Source organism: Hermetia illucens, chromosome 3, assembly GCF_905115235.1.
Source record: "Hermetia illucens chromosome 3, iHerIll2.2.curated.20191125, whole genome shotgun sequence".
Classification (NCBI taxonomy): Eukaryota; Metazoa; Arthropoda; class Insecta; order Diptera; family Stratiomyidae; genus Hermetia; species Hermetia illucens.
In genome coordinates this window covers 11,466,504-11,489,631 of record NC_051851.1, presented here as the reverse complement: position 1 = coordinate 11,489,631, position 23,128 = coordinate 11,466,504, and the positions used below count along the sequence as shown (strand labels likewise).

Below are 23,128 nucleotides of genomic sequence, written 5' to 3'. Positions count from 1 at the left end.
ACGAAGAAGATTAAACTCGACCGGCGGAAGGATCGGATGGTAAGGGGTTCCCTGAACTAACAACTACTCCCTTCCTCCCCTCCCCTCTCGTTGGTGAAAGGAATTCTCTGACTTGAAGGCTCCCAACGCCGGGAAAGCGGGAGGGCTAGCCCGAAGTAATGTGTCAAACGGTTCCAGGCTAGTTCTCTGATGACAGGGAGGTGTTTAGTTGGTAGTCCGCCAGCGTGCTGTTGTGGGAGTCCAACACTCTGTGCGGAAACACATTCACCCACCCCACTCCCAAAAAAAAAAAAAAAAAATACCATGTTGTGGACTCGTCGTTTAGTCTGTCCTATCTAGACCATGCCATAGTTTGAATGGTAAATCCTATATACGCCACTCTTTTCGGTTCTTTTTTTTGTCCTTAGCAAATTGTACCCGAGTCCTCAGTAACGTCTACTGGTTGAGGTGACCAGGAATCCTCGCTTTTGCAGCCGGCTTTTGAAGTCAGGCGTAAAGTCTCCTTTTGGAGGAATCCGGAAAATTGTTTCCTTGAAGCCTGGTGGATACTCAGCTATGAATTAGTACCAACTCCTCGGCTCCTAGTATGCTCCGTCTCACTTAGTGCCAGAGGAGTTCGCCCGCTGGGTTAAATTGTTCTACTGTTGTAATCCGAATAGTAAAGTTCCTAGTGTATGGTAGGCATATAAAAGCCGCTTCATGTCTTTGTCGATGTTCATCAAGGAGGCGTTCTCTCGCTATTTTTCTTTGACTTTGTAGTGAATACCATCACAAGGGACATCTAAAGTCCAGCGTCCTGTAGACTGTTCTATATAGATGATATTTCTCTACCGTTTCCTTGCAAAGCTGATGTGGAATAATTTATGCAAAAGTGGAATGATCGCCTTCTGTAACACGGATCGATACTATCAGCCAAAGGGTGAAGTGCATTATAAAATTGAATGGTGTCCCACAACTAGCGTTCTTTGTGATTGACACATCAATGAACGTTTTTAATCCAAAATTTACCATACTGTCGTCCACCGTGTCGCTCTCTATGGTGAGTGCCTGCCGACTTTAAAAGACAATGAACGGCGCCTCGCGGTATTGGAAATAAAGATGTTGCGTTGGACCAGTGGCGGTGTTTATATCCGCGATCGATATGGGGTTGCATCGATCGTGGAAAAATTGTAAAAGAGACGTCTTTCATGGTATGTAATTTGCATTGACGAGAAGTCGCTAGCCAAGATTGGATTGATCATCGAAAACGATGGGAAATCACCGAAAGACGGACCGGGATGGTGCTTTGAGAGCCTCGCGACTCCATCCAGATGGGGTCTATGGCCGATCTCGCTTCTGAAGAGGAAGCACTAGAATTCGTTCGGGGTCTGATTAGAATATGCTTCCAAACATTTTTGTTAATCTGCACTGCACTCAGTGGCATTGAGCATTGGATGTCGATTTTTTGTATATGAATTGCCATCTTATTTCGACGATTGATCCCCTTCTTTGAATCGGGATCCTCCGCCCAAGACTCATATTGATTCTTGCCTTCACCACGATTGTCTTGAAGTGAAAAAAACCATCGTGAATAGTACAGAGTCGATTTCCATTGAAGTCGTGATTTGTTCCAAATAGGTAAAGACAAGAGTTCCCATACTCTGAAAACTGCACCTTACTTCCTCCACTTTCGGTCTTCTATCCTAGCGGTTCCTCAAAGTTTCAGCAATATTTATGGTATATCTGGCAGTTTCCTTGAAGATTTTAGTCTCTGCCAACATACACCAGTTGCACTTTTAGTAATGCATCGCCAACGAAAATGTTTATGCACATATACTTGCACTCTTAAGTTGGTTGTTGTTATTGCAGATATAAAGCCAGTCCTAGTCGTCGTTTGGTTACACAACTATGCCAACTATTAATCACATCTTATGCAGTCTCTTGGAAGCCAGTATTACATGTATTTCTAGCCTCAACAGGGGCTATTGCATTTTGCACCGCACAGACTGAGACTGAATGCATTATTAGCGCTGTGCACGTTACCTACTAGCCTCCGGATGACCTAAATGGACCATGTAACATCACTCTAAAGTGTATTGAACTTATTCTCGATTTTTAACAATTCGTTGTGAATTTTACTATCGATAAAAGATACTTAGTGAGTAAGCTTGCAGTTAAGATGTTCAGGTAGTAAATAGCTAACTATCTTGGGGTTAGTAAAGGTGTAACCAAGACAAGAAACTACTAAAGTAGTCCTTAGGTCTGCCAAAACCGTTTCTTCATAAATTCGAAAATAATTGATAGTACGAAGTCGTTACGTATTATCTAAAAAAAAATCCAAAATTCTAACCTGTTATCAAAAGATATCCACAGATGATGAGAGTGAGCAGCGCTACTTTATTGACCATGCTGGCTGCTTGGACGGTTTATGTAATATAAATTTCCAAGATATTCGTCGCTGGATAGTAAACTCTATCGTATTTTCACTGTCTGCAATGAAAATTCCACGGACACGCACGGTTTTCCAGCAAAGGTTGGCCACAAAGCACAATTTCAACAAGGAAATACTTGAACAAAATTTCTATCTGCACTAGCACTTGCCGTGATCCCGAGTATGTGGAAATAGTTGAAATTATTGAATCACAAAAGTAAAACTTTCTAACTACTTAAAACAACGCAAGTAATTATCTTAAGATAAAGGGGGTCGGGCTTGCCTTTTCACTACAGCACTACATAAAACCGTTTGCATTGAGCACCGATCTCAATAACGAAACGCAGCTTACTATTAGGCTTAGCTCAAAATCAGCAACAAGTTGCTGACCGACCGCAGATCCCACCGTCTTAAAAGTGGAGAGTGTCGAAGCTTGAGATCAGAAGTAGAAGATACTTATATCTTTTCGCTATATCCAGTAATCTTACTATCTTAACTGATGACGGAAGGTGATTCGAGTGACACAGAAAATCTCCGAATGGCTTCCAAATGAATACTGAATAGAAAAGTTCATGCAATGCTTTCAATAATGTGCGCGTACTCTTCAAGGCACCATCTCAGACAAGATATCTTGAAAGTACGTGAATAGTTGGATATTAAACTCTACTGTCTTTCTTTTGGTTACCAGTTTACTATATGAGTGTACTACGCTCAGACGAGCGAGCACATACATCCTACCAGCGAAAAGACGTATGGATGGCGGACAGGGTTGTTGCTTTTTTTCTTGTATTTATGCTTGGAGCGAAAACCTCACAATTGTAGGCACGCTAACGACCCAGGCTTGCTAGCACTCTATACCGTTTGTAGATGGGTGGATTCGATGTAATTGAGCTTAATGTTGAGGTCGAGAATTAATCGAGTTGAATGTTTTTATTTACAACAAAATATTTCAAGGGTTTTCACTGGCTTCCAATTTGAATCCTCTGCTGTGAATACGCTTTTGTAGTATTTCTGCAGAATTCTAGTTGCCGAAGAGCTATCTCTAGTATTCGCCTCTCTCTCATTAGACAACTCCACAACCTCCTATACAGCAACGCAAAAGAAACAAAACCTTTAAGATGACTCCTCTTCAAATAGGGATAACATCGGGGTGGGGGACGCTTACAATACGGGGAGTGGCGTCCCCGAGGTGCCCGAACAAGTAGTTCTGAACCTCTAGCTGGCACAATCCCTGTGTCCTAGGTCGAGAAGGTTTCTCGGTGAAGAGCGAACTGCTAATGACCGATACATGCCGGGACACATTGGGAGCCGTTGACGGGGTGATGTGAGCCTAGCTCTTCCAAGGTGGTAGTTGTGGCGTGTATCAGGAGCCAGCCCCTTCAGAATCCTGGTCGGGTAGTGTGCATTGAACCGGTATTAGTAGGTCGCGTCTCGTTGAACGAGTGCTCATCTGTCCGTGAGTTCCAGGATCAGATAATCGTAGGTTAGGCTTCAGGGAGCTAGGGTAGTGGCTTTGTCCCCGAGAGTATACTCGTTTCTGCCTATTGCGACCCGCTCAATTGTACACGATGCGCTAGTAAAAAACTTAAATGGCGAATACAAACAATACGAACGAGTGGGATTGAAGAATGAGTTTTCTGCGTTTATACATAATAATCCAATCCATATTGGATCAGGGCCTTGAAGTGTGTTAGAGCACTTCATTCGCGCACTTTATACGCAGCACGAAAATGCGTCGCTCGCCCCAGCGCCCAGCGAAGGACCCAGCAAGGGCGAAAATGCCCGACTAGACATCGGGATGCGCAAACTGAATAGAAGATTTGCAAAGCGATGCAGCACCTGCGACGGAGAAGGTAATCCAGAGAGTACCACGCAGTGCTGTTGTGGCGGAAAGAGGCACAATGGAAACTGCTGAAACTGAAACTGATGGTTTCGAATATAAACCGAGTGGGAGCGCTGTTGACTACTCTAGCGAAACCTGAAGAAGAAAGGCTTATTAAGAAACGTGCATCATCTGCGACGTTCCTCCAAAAAACGTCAGCAAAGTGGTGAAAAACGGGCTGATGGGGCTGGAGGGGCTCCTGGACAGAATTTCGTACTACAGACGGACATGGAGAGTAAGAGAAAATGCTCGGAAAGCAGAAACAGCCGCGCCTCCTGCTGGGAACTCCGCAAGCGCTAAACGGATCGCCGACAGCACGTTGCAGAGTGAACTGGAAAAAAAACGAAAGGGGAAAGGGGCATCTGAAAGAAACTTCACACAGGTACTTTCCAAGGTTCAAAAAAAGAAAGCGAAGAGTGACAAGAGGCAACAACACGCCACGTCATCAACAAAACATCTGTTTAAAATTAAGGTGGATACAAATGATGGAGGACCAAAACAAAGACTAGGGACGCATAGGCGGATCTCATCATCATCATCATCAACGGCGCGACAACCGGTATCCGGTCTAGGCCTGCCTTAATAAGGAACTCCAGACATCCCCATTTTGCTCTGAGGTCCACCAATTCGATATCCCTAAAAGCTATCTGGCATCCTGACCTACGCCATTGTTCCATCTCAGGCAGGGTCTGCTTCGTTTTCTTTTTCTACCATAGATAACGCCCTTATAGACTTTCGGGCCTGGATTATCCTCATCCATACGGATTAAGTGACCGTCCCACCGCAACTTGTTGAGCTGGATTTTATCCACAACCAAACAGTTGTGGTATCGCTCATAGATTTCGTGGTTATGTAGGCTACGGATTCGTTGATCCTCATGTAGGGGGCCAAAAATTCTTCGGAGAATTCTTCTCTCGAACGCGACAAAGGATTCGAAATTTTTCTTGCTAAGAATCCAAGTCTCCGAGGAATAAATGGGGACTGGCAAGATTATTGTCCTGTACAGTAAGAACTTTGGCCCTATGGTGAGACGTTTCGAGCGGAACAGTTTTTGTAAGCTGAAATAGGCTCTGTTGGCAACCAGCAACCGTGCGCGGATTTCATCATCGTAGTTGTTATCGGTTGTGATTTTCGACCCCAGATAGGAGAAATTATCAACGGTCTCAAAGTTATAGTGTCCTATTTTTATTGTTTCCGTTTGGCTAGTGCGATTCGGTATTGTTCGTTGCATTGCCTTTCCCAATTTTCTCATGTCCTCGCTTACATTGCACCTGACGCTTGTTATTCTGCTCTCAAGTTTGATGCCAGATCACACGACTCCACCCCCTGTTGTGCGCAAGCCAGCAAAGTTCATCTTTTGTAAGGCAAATTTCGAAGGTCTTGACTCAGCCCTGGCGACAATCAACTGGGCTCCACTTCTCTCCATTGACGTGTGAACAAGCACCCAATACTTTCTATACCATTTTATCAGATCATCGTCCCTGTTACGTCCCTAAGTTGCGCTCTTACCCTATCTAAGTCCACCAAAAAACTTAATCAAAAATTCATTACTAGGAAGAAGTTCCTGTCCTCTGCTTCTGCTGCTTTCGTTTGTTTTCCAAACTCTGCGTTCCTCGGTCAAATTCTTAATATTTAAGTCTAGAAAGGAATATCTGGCAGTGTTTAAAACTCACTGGAGTATGGAAGCCTCAAACCATTCTGGTCCCACATTCGGAACTCCCGGAGTCCCGCCCAGGGATCTCCTTCTTCCATTAAATTCTTTGGCCTCTCTGTTAACTCCTCCCAACTATCTTGTGATTTACTCTGCGGCTACTTTTCTTCAGTCTATGTTCCTTTTCCGTGTTGTTAGTGGATGCAACCTGTTCCGTATCTCCTATCATTCTCCTGTTTACCACCCTGCCTCAAATGTCGGCCTTGGTTACGAAGGTCCTCCAACCCGCTTGTTGCTTAAAACTGGTCAACCCATTTCTCTTTCTCTCTCCATTATTTTCAACAAGAGCCCCAAAGAGAACAATTTTTCTAGCCTGTGGAAAAAAGCCATTATTCCCATTTACAAAAGTGAATCGCAATCTTGCTGAAAATTACCGTCCCATTGCGCTCCTCTCTTGTTCCAAAATATTGGAAATGTATGTCAGTAACTCGAATTGGAGGACCTCGGCAAAAACCGGGGTGTCTGGAGTTCCTTATTAAGGCAGGCCTAGGCCGGATATCGGTTGGGGCGCCGTTGATGATGATGATGTCAACAATTGATTGTCCGCCCACTTTGGCCAGCTCATAGTGAAAGAGCAACATGGCTTTGTTAAAGGTAGATCCACTGCCTGCAACCAGCTCGGATTCACCAACTTTGTGGCCAAATATCTAAATTCACGGCAGGAAGTGCATACTATCTACACTGACTTTGCTAAAGCCCTTCAACATTGTAAATCATAAGATACTTCTCCTCTCTTAGCGTTCCCTTATCACTTGTTTCATGGCTTGTCTGTTACTTTTTCAAGCGATCCTACCGCGTCTCCTTTGGAGACTGCACATCCCGTTCATTTCCCCCCTCCTCTGGCGTCCCACAGGACTCTATTCTGAGCCCTTTATTATTTTTATTCTTTATCAACGACCTCCATTAAGCTGTTTTTCACCATATTGTCGTCTATGAACTGTGCCTCTCTTCAACCAAACCTAGACACTCTGATTCACTATGTTCCTACCAATGGTTTAGCGCTAAACGTCGAAATGTGTCACTCTATGTGCAACTCGCGCAAATCCGCATCCAGTTTCTTTTCCTACTCTCTAGACGGACATTCCTTATATCAAAACTAACCTCAAGACCTCGGAGTCACTTTTGACAATAAGCTCGGCTTCGACGCCTACTGCGTCGAAGTCACCAATCGAGCTGCAAATTGTTGAGATTTATCTTCGCTCCTACTCTGATTTTAACTCCATCCTCCTTGTCTGTCTTCAATTCCCTCATGAGAAGTACCTTCGAGTACTGCTCTATGATCTGGTCACCCTGCCGTAACTGTGATTGTCTTGCCCTGGAAAACGTGCAACGTAAATTCATCACTTCTTTAAGGAAAGCTTTCCTCATGTGGACTACCCCTCTCGTCTCTGCTTTTTGAACGACCCCTTGCTACAAAAGCGTAGAACATTTCTGGAATTATGCATACTTCTCAAACTTTCCCCAGATTTGATGGACTGCTCCGCCTCTAATGACATCACCTGCAAGCCCTGCAGGTCCCAGCAGCTTGGCCCCTTAAACTGATCTTCCTTCAGTAGTTTTAATCATAAGTTAAGGTTTTTGTTTTCCCCTCCTTCTGCTTCCTGCACTAAGTGCAGTTTACTCTGTTTATCGTTGGTTAATAATAAATAAATAAATAAATGAAATGGGGGCAACTGTTGTAATTCTTTAACAGGACTAAAGATCGGAAACCCTATCTTCTACCTATATGCTCCCCTTATTCCCTCCCTCCCCAGGAGTGGGGTTGGCAAATCTAATCTTTGCCTGGATGAGATCAAAGTAGCCTTCAATTGAAGCGCTATAATTTCTTAGGATGAGCTGACCGTTGTGATTTTTCAATGGTGTTCAAGAGCAAGAACCATTGCTTCTTCATACCTTAACTAGTCCCTCCGGAGGTACAGCTTACATTTAGACCCAACCTTTATATCATCAAAATATAAAAGGCAGCAATTCTTCAACGATATTAGACAAGCAGGATCTCCCTTTTCATCTTGCGTATCTTCCCCGTCCCCTCGATGCCCTGAAATTCGGTTGGAAATTCAAATTTCATTATGATACAATCAAAAAAAGACCATTTTGAGGCACGATAATTGTTACCGCGAGTTTTCATGGGGTTTTATTTTTTTCGAAGAGAAACCTCCTCTTTCCTCCTGAATAATATCTTTACACCCTTTAAGGATGGAGTTGGAAATTCACCCTTGACAATCATATTAAATAAATCCCAATTGTTTGCAACATCTATGATCTATCAATTTTAATAGAGCCAAAGGTTAGAGTACCACGTAGGTTAGGTTAAGTTGGCGAAGAAAAGGAGAAGAGAGTCGAAGTTCCGAGCATTCACGCTTGACTTTACAGAGCTAAGAGTAATTCGCTCTTAAACACAATACAAGAGCTATTCATGGATCTCTATAGCCTTGTGTGCAAATGAAGCCTTCCTTTGTTTACGATTGAGTTCACCAGAATCGATCAATTAAGCCTTGATTAGGATCCCTTGATGGTTTGTCCGGGGGCCGAAAACCATTATTTTCCCAGAAAGCAGCTGCTTATCTATAGTCAAAAGAAGCCTACTTCTTCTTCTTCTTAGTGGCCACCCTTTATCGTACTTGACCTTCATCCAAGATCTCGATGTAACTTAATTGATAACCTTTATTTCCATAAACACTGCCTTGATGTCAGTGAAGGCGAAAGAATATCAGAATATCTGAATTCAAATTGCGTACAACTTTTCACCGGTCGTTACCTATCGTTGTAATGCCTGCTGTCGTAAAATGCTATTCAATTCAACTACTGCATCAACACACGGCGACTTTAGCGTTGATTCAAGCTGCTGCTGCTTCATAGAGCACCACGGTAGCCTCAACTCCAGAGACGCCGCTAACTGGCTCTGCTTATACCCTGCCGGCGACTGCAGCCAACAATACTGGCACCATACCTAAATCGCTCCGGTCGGTTAATTCTCTATTTACCACGCACTGTTCCACTGCGTCTATAAAAGATAGTATCAACCCGATGACGACCGCTAGCCAACTTAAAAATCGTCCTCCATCCGAGGGACATGTTCGCTACTCAGCATCGGCTGCGCTAAGCACATCTGACGATTGTCCTACTGTCGCTGCATTAGCACCACCACACGCTTCCTTCTGTGCATCATCGACGCCCGCTACCGCTGAACGGCAGGCCTTTCCGACCTCATGCCACCCGAGCGGCCCCCAATTGAACGTCGTCTTGCCGCCGAAACAGCTGTTGGTGTCTAGCCTAGCGTACTCCACCACATCCGATGAAATTCTGGCCTATATCAGAAGCAAAGGCAACTCAACTTTGTCACCTCTCTCATGTGCGAAGCTGACGAATGATGGCTCTCCTGACCGAGTGATAGCTTCCTTCACAGTGGCGTATCCCCACGACTTCGATGCTATCGTCCAATCTTCCTTTTGGCCACAGGAGGTCTTCGCCAAACCTTATCAGAGGATTAAGCTTCGTAAAAATTTCCAGCCCGCCCACCTGCCTCGCCTAACTTAAATGATTCTGACAACTTTACACTGTGTTACGAAAATGTAAGGGGTCTAAGGACCAAGCTGTCGGATTTCAAACTGTCTGCCTTAACATTCCAACATCACGTCATCTGCATTTTTGAAACTTGGTTGGATGACAAGATTTTAGATTCCGAGCTCCTTGAAGGTTAGTCTGTCTTTTGTTGTGACAGAGACTGCGCTGCGCTTTGAAAGATAATCAGCGGAGGTGCAGTTAAGTCTCTTCTCCGTGCTGAAGTCATCTTTTCCTCCTTCTCCTCCACCTACGATTCTGTCATCATACGAGTCATTCCGCCAAACGCATGCCCCTTTATCATATCGTGTGTATATTTTCTCTGCCTCAGCCCGCCTTCTTTGTACGAGGATTTCTGCGACAGATTATTAGAGGTCCAAATCGTTTTGCTTCCCTCTCGTCCTTTCATCCTCTGTGGCGACTTTAATCTTCCCATGCTCTCCTGGCCTTCCCTCCCTCCCTAATACCTAAACCTTTCTAGAAACCACTTAGATCGCACTCTTGATTTTGTCCTATCTAACCTTCCTGTGCGTTGCCTTTCCAAATTCCCTCACGCCCCGTGTTATGTTGCCCCTGACGCCCATCATCCTGCTCTTGAGTTCGATGCTCAGATATCCCAACTCCACTCTCCTGTCGCGCGCAAGCCTAGCAAGTTCCAGTTTCGTAAGGCGAACTTCGAAGGTCTCAACTCAGCCCTGGCGGTAATCAACTAGGTTTCCCTCCTCTCTCCTTCAACGTGTGACCAAGTACTTAACACTTTCTATACCATTTTATTTGATTTTCTTCCCGGTTACATTCCCTCCACTCCTAAGTGCTTATGCTCTTACCCTGTCTCGTTTACCACTGAAGTCCACAAACAACTTAAAAAAACATGCGAAGAAGGAGTTCCTCTCTTCTAGAACCTATGCTGACTTACTTTTTTCAAATCTCTATGTTCCTCGGTCAAATCCTTAATACGTTAGTTCAGAAACGAATATTTGAACAGTGAAGAAGAATCCCTAAACCGCGGAAACCTCAAAACCTATCTGATACCACATTCGCAACTCCCGCTGTCCTGCCCAGCTATCCTCTCCGTCCATTAAATTTTCTGTCTCCTCAGCTAACTCCTCAACTATCTTGTGATTTACTCTGTCATTACTTTTCCTCAGTCTATATTCCCCCTCCTTCCGCCGAATCCCTCCCGTTAATGGAAGTAGCCTGCCCCGCATCGCCTACCATTCCCCTTCTTACTCCTCTCCTTGTCGAGCACCTCATTGGCAAACTTGATGACAATGTCGGACCTGGCCACGATGGTCTTCTAAACCTCTTTTTATTCAGAACTGGTAAGCCCATTTCGCTTCCTCTGTTTCTTATTTTCAACAAAAGCCTCGAAGAGAATGATTTTTCCGGCTTGTGGAAAGAGGCTCCCATCATCCCCATTCACAAAAGTGGCGATCGTACGTTTGCCGAGAATTACCGTCCCATTTCCTTCTCTTCCTGTTCCAAAATCTTAGAAAGATATGTCAGCGACTGGTTGTCCGCCCACTTTGGCCACCACATAGTGAAAGAGTTCTCTGAAGGCTCGAGAATGTTATTCAATGATTTTCTTTTGTGCGACACCATCCATGATTGATTGTACATCTTTTCTCCATTCACAGGATGCAAAATTCATTGCCAGAAGATATGAAGAGTATGCCACCGAAACCATCGACGATATATCTCGTCACTTCATTTATCTCCATGGAGTCCTGCAAAGTATCGAACGCAACGTTTTGCTTCAAGTGAAGGATCATGCAACTAGATTTTTATCCAAAATTCAGCAATCTCAGTCAGCATTGAAGAAGGGCCAAGAAGCCTTCGAGGTATTTGTAGTTTACCAGTTAATTGAAACCAATTTAGTAATCATTGTTTATTTCCAGGATATTTTGAACACTTTGGAAGGGACAATGACTCAACCTCCTGCAAATTATACAGTCGGCAATATAGTTGAAAGGACCAACAGTATATTGGAGTCGACGCCATGCAATGTTGAATTCAGTGGCGTGAACAGCAATCCGTTCTTGTAAGCTCATGTGTCCTACATCGTTTAAAGTGAATTAAATAACTGAATCCTTTTCTTCCAGATTTGTTGGTCTGACCACCGATTTTCCCAACCTTTATGCACTTGAAGTGGTTTCCCAAGATTTACCTCCAAGAATTCACACATATTTTGGCGATACAAGTAGCATGGAGAGATCTACGCAATCTTCACAACGTAATAATTCAAATATTGCCTCCAGTTCGACGAATAGAGCTAAATTATTTCCCAGCCCACCTCGAAAAGCTGTTCAGCCTCAACAAAAAGGCAAAAACAAGAAGTCGAAAAATAAAAAGGCAAGCGTAGAAGATACACAATCTATAAACTCCACAGATAGAAATATATTGAGCATGCCGAATACGTCCTTCGGTCTAAAAAATGCAACTGCACAAAAAGTCCATGTTTCTCATATCAAGAATCCAGAGAATTTCTACGTCCAGGTTCAAAAATTCCTAACAATTGAGAATTCTTTGGATAAATGTATCACGGAGGAAGCGGAATTTGCGCCCAGTCCAGATTATATTGATTCTGGAGAAATATATCTGGTTTTCAATGGAGCAAACCAGACATGGTATCGGGGTGAAGTTTTGAATGGATCTCCTTCGGAATTCTATAAAGTGTTCTTGGTTGATTTTGGGAATTCGATTCAAGTCCCAAAACAAAGGTAAGTTTTATCAACATTCTTCAGACTTGGTATTTATTGGTCTTGCAAATTTCGATATTTCGGGAACCACTTGTTGTGTAGAGAAGGGAAGAGGTGGTTCCCGAAATATCGGAATTTGCTGGACCAATAAGCGAATAGAAAAAAGCCAGGGTTAATTATTTTAAATAATATTTCTTTATTATAACTTACGCTTCCGAATCTCTCCTTTTACAGATTTCGAGTTATTTCCGAAACTCTCAAGTCAAAACCATATGGAGCAATACAGTGCTCCCTATACGGTGTGAAACCCATCAAAAATGAATGGAACGACAGAGCCAATCAGCTAATGTCTGAAATAATTATGAAGTAAGTAGCTCTAGACATTAATCCTTTCGTACAACCCATTAACCGCATTTTATCCATTTTATCCTAGTGAAATAGTATCTATGATTGTCTACAAGGAAGATACTATTTGCCAAGTAGATCTCATCACAACCCATCTCACTTACCCTACGTCAGTTCGAAATGCTTTAATTTTTGCCGAACTTGCAGTCGATGATCCAAACTTACCGACAGAGATGCAAAAACGGGTACAACAACTCAGCAATGTGAGGGTAAGTGTATTGTTAAGCGAATTAAAATTCCTCGAGAAAATTACAATCAGGAAGCTGCGGAGAAGGAAGGGAAACCCTCACGCATTTTCTCTGCGATTGCCCAGCTCTAACTAGAGTCAGGCTACGGACTCTGGGTAAACCATTCTTTGGGGACCTCAGAGAGATTTCTAGGTGCAGGGTGGGAGAGCTGCTTTCCTTCGTGAATGCTATGGGCTGGCTCTGAAGATCCGAGCCTGCTAGACTCTGCCTCCCTGCTCTCATAACAGCAGTCTTAAAAGTTTCTGGCATCAAAACGGCGCACCACAGCGCTAATTAGGCTCCTCAGAGCGGCCACTGATACCTAACTACCTACCCATTGTATGCCTAGTCTATGTAATGCAATCAAAGTTTTATAAATTAATAGAGGGGAGTTACCTCTCTCGTCCAGTCTTGTGCTGAATTCCAACTGACACCGAAAAACAATTTTCGATGTCATGGCCGCCACATTTCAGATTTACGTGCGTCTGACCCGCAAGTTCGCTCCGCCACAACACTCCACCCCCGGCTGACACCAAAGGGGTGTTTCAGCGAGGAATCAGACGCACGGCTCTCTCAAAACGGACGCGTCGCGCCCCTGTCGTATTTTCTTTCTGGACGAAGGGCTTTGTCGAGCCATGTCGACCTCGCTCGAAAACTTCGAAAGCGCCCTGGCTGTAGCGGCTTCCGAAGAACGTCCGTCCTAATTAGAACATGCGTTCAGGATTCGAGATCCCTGGGCACGTCAACCACGGTGGCTTTAGCTTTGGCATTGCGTTCTTGAGCAGACGCAACAAACCGGTAGCGTTGAGTCCCGACCTAATGTTGAGAACAGAGTTGCTTGGGTGTCCCACGGTTTTGAAAACCTGACCGCGAATGTGCACGGTACCATGATGTGCTTGGAAGAAGTGTTTTGCCAGGATGATTATCCCTTTCGGGCAGGAAAATCTTTTGAGGTAAGATTCGGGTTTGTTGGGTTGTTTTGTGTAAGCGAGAAACGTTTGTGGAGGCTGTCAGTATGTAGGGTTAAAATTCGTTGAAGGATTAATCTATTGAGTTTGCACATTTCTTTATTGAGGTAAGAAATGTCTATATCTGAACACACTCCATCAGAGGGTCTTTTAGCATTTGAGCATCCTTTGAAATATCCTGATATCACGACTGCCTCTAGAGTTCTTTCCTCGGCTTCCAGTAGGACTTAGACAACTACGAGATCTCCAGCTAGGACCTCTTCGAAAGGCATATGTATCTTAAGTTTCTTTTTAAAATGATGCAGACGTTTGGTTTTCTTCATTGCAGATCGCGGATCTGGCGCCGGCATACACAGGCTTCTCGAGCCAGCACTATTCCAATGTTATTCTTGGAACTTGTTCGTGCAATTACTATAGATGTAGCTTTTGCATGTTGGAGGTTTACCTAAGCTATTTTAGTTTTGGCCATCGGCTCCGTTAGTACTTGATTGGAGCTCTTCTCCAATGTCGGAGTATTCTCCTCCGACATGGCTTTTACTTTTCACTATCGGACTTGAGCTCAACATGGTCTAGGCTAAGGTCGTTTAACTTTTCCTCTTCTGTGGGCATCAGGTCTACTTCTCTGCACGGTCCTGCCCTTTCAGGCTCTATGGCTTCCGCAATTCCTTCGGGGACCTCGGTATGCTTTCCCCCGATTTCGAGAGGGAAGATCTACGATCTCTTGATTGATGATTCTCTTGTCTCAGATGTTCATGAGATACCGAAAAATGTTTGTCCTTTTTCTTAAAAGTACGCCAATTGAGAGTTTAAGTTAATTTCATTTCACAAGCTTCACTAGCGGTTATCATTACAAAACGCGGATAAATTTAGTGGTTACAAGAAAAATGCCACAGAGTCCAGCTAAGCTGCTTTGATGTCGGTCCGCGAATAGTCACAGGCGCACTCCCGGTGCTATTATATCAGCAATACAATGCACTAAACTCTTGCAGTTTAGCCTTGGTCCGGCTGCTCGACAACGGTCGCTTCTCAAGGAGGATTTTCGCCCTCAACCAAATATCAAACGCTTGAGTTGTGCACAGGTCCGAACTCCTACCCGGGGTTGCATCATGTTCCCTGTCCGAAAAATAAATCGATCAAGAAGCCTGAAATTAGATTCCACATGTCGAAACGCCAACTCTAAGAAATTTTTCAATGACCCAGGGCTGTCTTCAAAATTGACCTGCATTCAATCGCATCTTTCGACCTAGGATGTGATTCTGCGTTGCAAAGAAGTGCCCCCGGTACTCTGACTGTGGTACCGAAGAACATTTCGCCTGGGGATGCTTGTAAATACTCCTTGAACGCTGTTCGTTCGAAGCCCGAAAAGAACCGTTGGCAGTAGCGCTGGCTACGGCACGTCTGGATTATACATTAGTGCCGTTTTTAGCGTGCGATGGAAACTCTCCACCATGCCGTTCGATTCCGGGTGGTATAGAGTCGTCCGCATTCGATTAGCGCCCAAGAGTTTGGTGAGTTCAGTGAACAACGACGACTCAAATTTTGAAATTTGATCTGAAGTCAAAGTCCGTGGCGAGTCGAAGTAGCAGATCCATTGGCTGTATAGAGCCTCGGCAATCGTTGAACCTTGTCGGTTGGGTATTGGGGTAGCCGTTGACCACCTCGAAAATCTATCGATTATAGTGAGGCAATATTGATATCCCTGCATCAATGGAAGTTTAATGAGGTCTACGTGAAGATGGTCGAAGCGGACGTATGGCTCGACAAACTTTCCAGGGGCCGAAGGATTATGGTGATGTACTTTGGCACGCTGACAGGGCGGGCATTGCTGTGACCATCGTATGACGTCCTTTTTTATCCCCTTCCAGATAAATCTCTATGTAAGAAGGGAAGATGTGGTCAGATACTTCCTGTTGACAAGTCACACATAATGGAGTGGCCGTCGATGATTAATCGCTGAACGTCTATGGACATAGAGTTGGAAAAGTGAGGCATTTCCTCATCGTCTGTCTGTGCTCTAGCGACTTCCTGGTGCGCGAAAGAGCGTCAGCGACGATGTTGTCCTCACCCTTGATGTAACGCAGTGTGACTTGGTGTTGCAAAATGAAGTCCAACTGGCAAGCTTGGTGTGGCGAAGTCTTGTCTAAACGTTGTTGCTGCCTATATGAGAGGGCGATGATCCGTGTAGACTGTGAAAAGGCGGCCTTCGATTAAATGTTAAAAGTGTTTAATTACAATGTAAACGGCGAGTAGCTCGCAGTCGTACGCGCTGTATCGCCTGCCGGTGTCTGATAACTTCCTGGAAAAGAAACCTAATGGTTTCCAGGTGCCCGGAGGAAACTTCTGTTCAAGTGCCACACCGATGGCCGTGTTGGAAGCGTCTGTTTTTAAAGTCAACGGAGCATTTGGTACCAGGAAAAAGGTCGTTGCGGCTGTGCTTCTATGGAATACTGTCTCTGCCTCCATTGTCCACATTACACGAGCCTTCTTAAGCTTGGGTGGAAGTCCGTTTAGCAGCTCATTGTGTGGAGCCGTAATTTCCGCTGCCTTAGGAATTGAACGGTAGAAATTGAACATGCCGAGGAAACCCCGAAGCTCGGGGGCTTTCTCAGGGTTCGGAAAAATCTCGACAGCCAAGGACTTGTGAGCCGGGGGTTTAATTCCCTCTTCGGAAACGGTTTAGTCGCAGTGTTCGACCTGGTTCATACCGATAACGCATTTGTCGGGGTTTAGGCGAAGCCTCGCTTTGCATAGCATCTCGAAGAGTTGACGCAGATGCTGGAGGTGCTGCGCGTCGTTGTCCGAGGCGGTGAATATGTCATCCAGGTAGCATTATGCGAATGGGCAATCGCACAGAGGATGGTCCATTGCGCGCTGGAGAGACTGAGCTGCGTTTCATAAATTCTAACAGACCGAATGGGGTCGTTATGCTTATGCTTTATGCAGATCCACGACAGAGAAAACTTTGCCTCTGATCTCCAGAAGGAGATCCTCGACGATAGTAGTGGGTACTTGTCCGGGGCAGTTCAGGCGTCTCTAGTCGCCATGAACCGTCTGTTTTCGGAACGAGGTGGAGAGGGCTGGTCCGCTGGCTTGATGAGGAGCGTACGATGCCCTGCTCGAAAACCGGAGGGCCCGTGGCGTGAATTTCATGCCTGACGGGAAGATGGGACAAAGAGATGGTGGTGCTGTGCGGCGAGCAGATGTCGTTGAACTCATTCATCAGTGTCGAGTTACGGAGACCCAATTCGCCAAGTGGTGTGACGGCCTTAGACACGGTGGAAACACTATGGACGGCGGTCGGGGCTACCAAATTTTGCTTCGATGTGATGCCAATTAGCTAGTCAACCAACCTTTTCCCTTTGACGTCTATAAGCAGACTGTGATCCAAACCGCCAGGGGTAGGTTCGGCGTGACCCCAGGCTGAGCGTCAGATTGTGCGTGCCGAAGGTGTGAATTGGTGAGGCGTTGGCTGCGATTTTCGGGTGGAAGCACGGTGCTAAACTCTGCCGCGTGAGACAGAGGTGGTTCTTTTAGTTTTCCTGATCGGAGTACGGGAAGGCGCAGGATTTGTTGCACTTCTTTGCGTGAAGACCAAACTTGGGATGATACTAGCACCAGTCCTGATTGGCGGCTAATGTGTTGGAACGGGTCCGTTGGCGGCTTGGTACCTTGCTTCGAGAGCTCCCGCGATACGGTGGTGGGTCGTCCGGAAATGCGATTCGTACCTGCAGGCTCTGTCTCGTGAGGGAGATGGGTTGTGCTATGCTGACACGAAGAGCGACTAGCTCCCGAGAAACTGGGTCAGTTTCAGCGGAGCACGAAAATCTCATTGAAAATGCTGGCGGCGGCGTGCTGACGACCGAAACGGACGGGTCTTTCGCGATGAGCTCGTCTACGAGCGTGCCCTGTTCCTCCAGGTTTGAGGCTTTTAGCACTTTTAGGAGTCTGCTAATACTCGGGGGAAGCATGTCTAGCCATTTTACACGAAGCGCGTCTTCTGTGATTCCCCTCGTACGTCCGCATTTGTTGTAGGAACTGTGATGGCTTTTTATTGCCCAATTCTAGCGCCATGAGGAGTTTGTGCAGCTGGCGGTCCGCTGAATCGGTAAGGCTTTCCGTTTGTCGGCGGAGCGAGAAGTACATCCACGATCTCCTGGATGACTTCTGAATGGAGGATTGATACGACTAAATAATATTTATTAGTATCGGAGCGTATTTTATTGACATTGAATATCGACTCGATCTGCTGGAACCATAGTTGCGGTGCAGTCTTCCAAAATTTCGGCATACGACAGTTAGCGATCGACTCGACGGAAGAAACACCGTATCTTCTTTTGTTTCGTGTGACGACGCCTAGGAATTGCTGTTGTTATACACGAGTCGGTGTCACCACTTTGGATAGCCAATGACGGGTGAGCTGCTATCCTGGCTCGAGTCCTTCTCTCAAAAAAGCAAGCGCGGTCGTTTAACAAACAACAATAATTTATTTCTAACAAGTCTTGAATGGAATCTATCAGTCCTAAAATGGCGGACGGAACAAGAATTGCGTGCGTGCTCTTCGGTGGTCGTACTCAGACTGGCCCGTGCTGCATCGGTTTTGCTGGGAGTGAGGCGGCGACGTAACGTTGTTCCGTCGTAAGGCGGTTCAGAGCGTGGCTTAAGTAGTTGCTTGCGCCGTAAAGATGGCGCGTGTATCGTGTCCGATTCAGTGCGTGGCTTCAGCAGTTGCTTGCGCCGCAAAGATGGCGCGTGTGTCGCATCCGGTTCAGACTTTACATATTAACCTCGAAATATTTAAATGAATTTTAGTGTTTGGGGGATGTTAAGAAGTGCTAGGGATTTGTAAAGAAAAATTGATATTTTAAAAATGAGCGAATGCCAGGACGGAATATAGGGAATTAAAAGGAGGATAATGACGGTGATGAAAGGAAATAAGTAGGCGAAGCGGAAATATGCTGCACGCAAATAAATGCATCCTTTTTTTCGTCTGTCACGGGACAAAGAGAAATAAGGCAGATGCTGAGAAGCCACAGATACTAGACAATGTTGATATACTCTTTCGTTTTTTTTTGGATAACACTATTAAAATCGGCCTAATATGTTTTCCCTTTTTGTAGAAATCTCTACTGACTCCGCCTACTGAAAAATTCTACAAAAGTGTGTTCAAAGAAGGTGAATCCTTCCGCGGTATTGTCCTTAATGTCAACGATCCCCACGATTTTTACGCAATTAAAGTAAGTTTTTTGGTTCAATTATTTATGCCTGATTTAGCTAACGTTGCTACCTATCCAACTATGCAGTATGACCACAATGGCGTTATGGACAACCTCTACGAAGAACTCAATAAGGATTATCAGCAACCGCAGCAAAAGCTTTTCACGCCGCTCGTGAACACGCCTTGTGCTGTTTACCTAGATGAACGTTGGCATCGTGCAAAAATAACGAAAATTTCGTCAAAGGGTAAGAAGGATCTGCAATCGTAATTGCGTTTTTATTGTCGAATCCATTTCCTCTCCATGTTGATGCAAATTTAAAGGGTTTTTTTATCTGAAATGTGATTTAATCTGTCTTTTCAGCAAACTGCACCGTTTGGCTGGTAGACAAAGCTCAATCTCAAACAGTTCCGTACACCCAGCTTCGAACCCTTCAACCTAAATTCCTATCAATAAACGAATGTGCATTCCAATGCTCTCTCACCGACATCGAACCTCATCAAAAATTTGGTTACGCATGGACTCCAAGCGCAATAGCTGAATTTAAACGAATCATCCAAAATCCAGTCCTTCAAATTATCGTTCATCGTACACAAAACTTCTTGCATCAGGTGTGTCTGTATATCATCAAGAAGGACTTGGATGTCAATGTGAACGCTCTCCTGGTCAAATATAAACACGCCAACTCGACCGGGCCAGAATCGCAATATGTGGAGTATCCGAAGTTGAACGACTTGGCGAAGGTGGACGATGACATCCTCAATGAGATCAATTTGATGGAAATGCAAATCAATGATGTGAAAAAACCTGCAGGTAAGGTTCGATCAAAAGTGAAAATTTGTCACATAGTTTCCCCTGGGGAGTTCTATCTGACTAAGGTGGAAAATCAAGTGGCTATAAGCAAGTTCCATGAAGAGATACAATTGTCCAGGAGTAAGGATGAAGTGGCACCGGCAAAACCTTACGAGAATGTTATTGATGACGATGACCTGGGGGCTGAATCGAAATGGAAAATAGGGAACTATTGTCTTGCCAAGTTACGACTAAAAAAAGATAGCTCTCTTCAATGGTATCGAGCTGTCATCACAGAAATTATAGAAGGAGACAACGGTAGCCCCAAGTATACCGTTTTTCTCCGAGATCATGGTAAAACATTCCAAGATATTCCCAGTGAGCAAGTCGCACCTATCCCAGGTGTCTACAATAGAGTATGTGATGGAGCCATTAAATGCTTTTTGGCCTGTATTCAACCCACGGGAGGGTTGAGCACTTGGTCAGGTTCCTCAATAGACGAATTCAAACTGATAACCACGAAATTTGAGAACCTGGCGGCTTCTATCCAAGGAGAGTGCCAGGGGGACTCTATCCCAGTTATTTTATGGGGACTGAAGCAAGAATGTACTGATCCGTTGGCTCCGACTGTTTATAAATGGGTGAACATTAACAAGTATCTAAGCAACAGTGGATTGGTGCACCTCGTTGAAAAATTCGCTCCCATCACTGAGAAAAACGCTCTCAACACTGACGTCCCCGAAGGCGGTGAGTCCTTCAATGAATGGCTGAAAAATTTAAATACAACCGTGGATCGAACTCTAAAGGAAACTGGACAAATCACAATTTTGAAACATGACACGGATTTTGATATATCCCAAGAGGAGGCGGTTATAGATACCGATGAAGGAGAGGAATTCGTCACTTGGTTACCAGCTAAGGAAAATACTAAAACCGTGTTCATGGGGATCCCTACATTCGTGGATAACGATGGAGTTATTTACCTATACGACGCCGCGAAGAAGCAAGTGTTCGACAATATCAGCATTGTAGTGAACAAAGTAGTGAAATCGACAAAGCCCACGACGGACTCGTTCTGGTATGTTGGTCAGCCATGCCTAGCCCAGTACAATATCGACGGAAAGTTTTATCGAGCGGTAATATTAGAAACGAAACCTGATCGCAGGGTGAGTGTCCAATTTGTGGACTATGGGAACGTTCAAGAGTGTTCGGTGAAAGACCTACGGAAGCAGGTTGTTCTGACGCAAATTCCGATTCAGGTGACAAAGTACCGATTAGACGGCATTATCCCAAGTGGAGGGAAGGCAAAGTTCTCTTTAACCGATCTTGACTTTCTCTACGCTAACATTGTTAATAAGCAATGCGCTGTGAGGGTCTCACCGAATCAGCAAAGCGAGGAAATCAAGCTTTGCTCTATGAAATGTGGCCCTATTGACATAGCGGAGCTGCTAATTGAGTCTGGATTCGCCTGTAAGTCACGCCAGACGCCTATTGGCTCTCCATTTCTTGATGCGGTGATGGCTGTTGGAAAACGTACTGCACGTAAAGCACGTGCTGCCAGACTCGAGAAGCAACGTTCCAAAGAAACAACTGAAGATGACGAATTGGATAAAAAACACGAAGAAGTCGACGAGAAATCCGATGATGAGGATATTATTATTGAGGCTATATTAGAGGAGAAACCTGCTTCGAAAAATTCTCGAGATGGCATTGAATTAGATGTGGATAACTATCAGGAGCTATTTGAGAAGATTGACTTGGACAATCTTAAAACACTAGGACGTAACTTTTCGGACGATAACTCGGATTATGATGGTCGCGAGGCTGAAAGCACATATAAACCAATTTATTGTCGTCACGTGGCTAATGACAATGCAAGCGACGAAAGTGATGGTGAAGGACTTGTAAAGGATATTGATGAAGACGAAAACATGGCATTAATCGATCAAGCTGCAGCTGATACGACCCCCTCTTCATTGGACACAAAAGATATGTCCACCTCCACCAAACTCACAAAAGGAAAAAAACGCCAGTTTTGAACCATTCCAACTGCAAGTCCTTCCGGAAGATTTAAAAACATTCACCGGTGAAGTGACATACATGATTGATTGCACCCTGATTGCAGTCTATCCCCTTATTCCGGAACACAAGAAGCTCATCGTGGAACTATCCAAGGATATCCAAATAGCAGCAGCTCTCGCCCCCAAAATAAAATCATTTGAGCCCAACACACCATGCCTAGCCATGTTTAGCGAGGATAAGATGTGGTATCGTGCCATGATACGATCCTATAATCCTGATGAAAATACAGTAGATGTAGTGTTTGTTGATTTCTTCAATGCAGAATGGGTCCCGGCCAAGAGGGTTCGAGTGTGCCCAAGTGATCTCATTAAAGTTCCTTTGCGTAATTTGCCTGTGAAGTTAGCAGGCTTAAAACCTAATCCTAGATGGAGGGTTTCTGATATTCAAAGGAAATTTTCAGAATTGGTCGTAGATCGCCAAATTTTCATTAAAATTGTGGACTATGAAGGTGAAATTCCCTTGGTGGAGCTATATGAGGATGGCTATGCTGATGATCTCTTGTATGAGTCGTTGTTGACGGAGCGTTTTTATCTCAGAAACTAAAGCGAAGCAACAATTATTTTTTCTTTCTTTACAGTTATTTCATAAGAATTCCATGTAATGAGTTTATATTATAAAATAAATGTGAAAAATAAAGAACTTCCTTCAAAATTCTTGGTCTTATTTCGACTCTTCGCAGTTGCTGCGCGGTTATTTGGGAATTAGTCCTGAGCTACCCTGAGCTCGTCGTCAGCAGCATTGGGTGCGCCGCTTGGTGGTCTTTTGCGCTAAAGAACTTCCGCTTCCGTAAACCATCGCGGTTTGGGCTGCGGCCGACTTCGACTGAATAGGAGTGATCGGCCCGATGATGGCGCCTCAGCACTCTCCTTTCAGTGATTTTCGCTTGAAGCGGGTAGAGCGAAATCGTTTTAAGACAGCTTCGGCGCCACGGTTGCTGCTCAGGACAAGGGGAGGGGGGGGGGGGGGCGCATACGATACTCTCATTTAAAGCGAACCATGCGATGGAGGCTCACGAGGAGTTCCTGGGCTCAGTTGAACCGTAGTATACGCTGCTGTGAGTTACGCTTCACCGAGCACCGAAGGCTTCCCAAAGCGGCAACCCCAAACACGTCTGGTCGACAGGATATCAAATTTGATCCGCTGACGATTCCTCCCTTTAGCGGCAGACTGCATAATTG

The 23,128-nt window shown here is 44.8% G+C and overlaps 2 protein-coding genes across 2 annotated transcripts in view; one reads left to right on the top strand and one right to left on the bottom strand.

Annotated features, from left to right (window-relative positions):
- The window catches only part of LOC119650615, a 112,436-nt gene extending 109,471 nt beyond the window's left edge, over positions 1-2,965 (bottom strand). The window contains exon 1 of the mRNA XM_038053498.1: positions 2,330-2,965. Within this exon, the coding sequence (XP_037909426.1) occupies positions 2,330-2,387 (58 nt within the window). The 5' untranslated portion in view covers positions 2,388-2,965. The remainder of the gene's footprint in view (positions 1-2,329) is intronic.
- The window catches only part of LOC119650616, a 403,920-nt gene extending 381,319 nt beyond the window's left edge, over positions 1-22,601 (top strand). Inside the window, 9 exon segments of the mRNA XM_038053499.1 lie at positions 11,202-11,405; positions 11,463-11,605; positions 11,667-12,284; positions 12,498-12,629; positions 12,697-12,877; positions 18,981-19,097; positions 19,164-19,323; positions 19,440-21,904; positions 21,906-22,601. Coding sequence (XP_037909427.1) covers positions 11,202-11,405; positions 11,463-11,605; positions 11,667-12,284; positions 12,498-12,629; positions 12,697-12,877; positions 18,981-19,097; positions 19,164-19,323; positions 19,440-21,904; positions 21,906-22,493 — 4,608 coding nt within the window. The 3' untranslated portion in view covers positions 22,494-22,601.
- Positions 22,602-23,128: the final 527 nt, after the last annotated feature.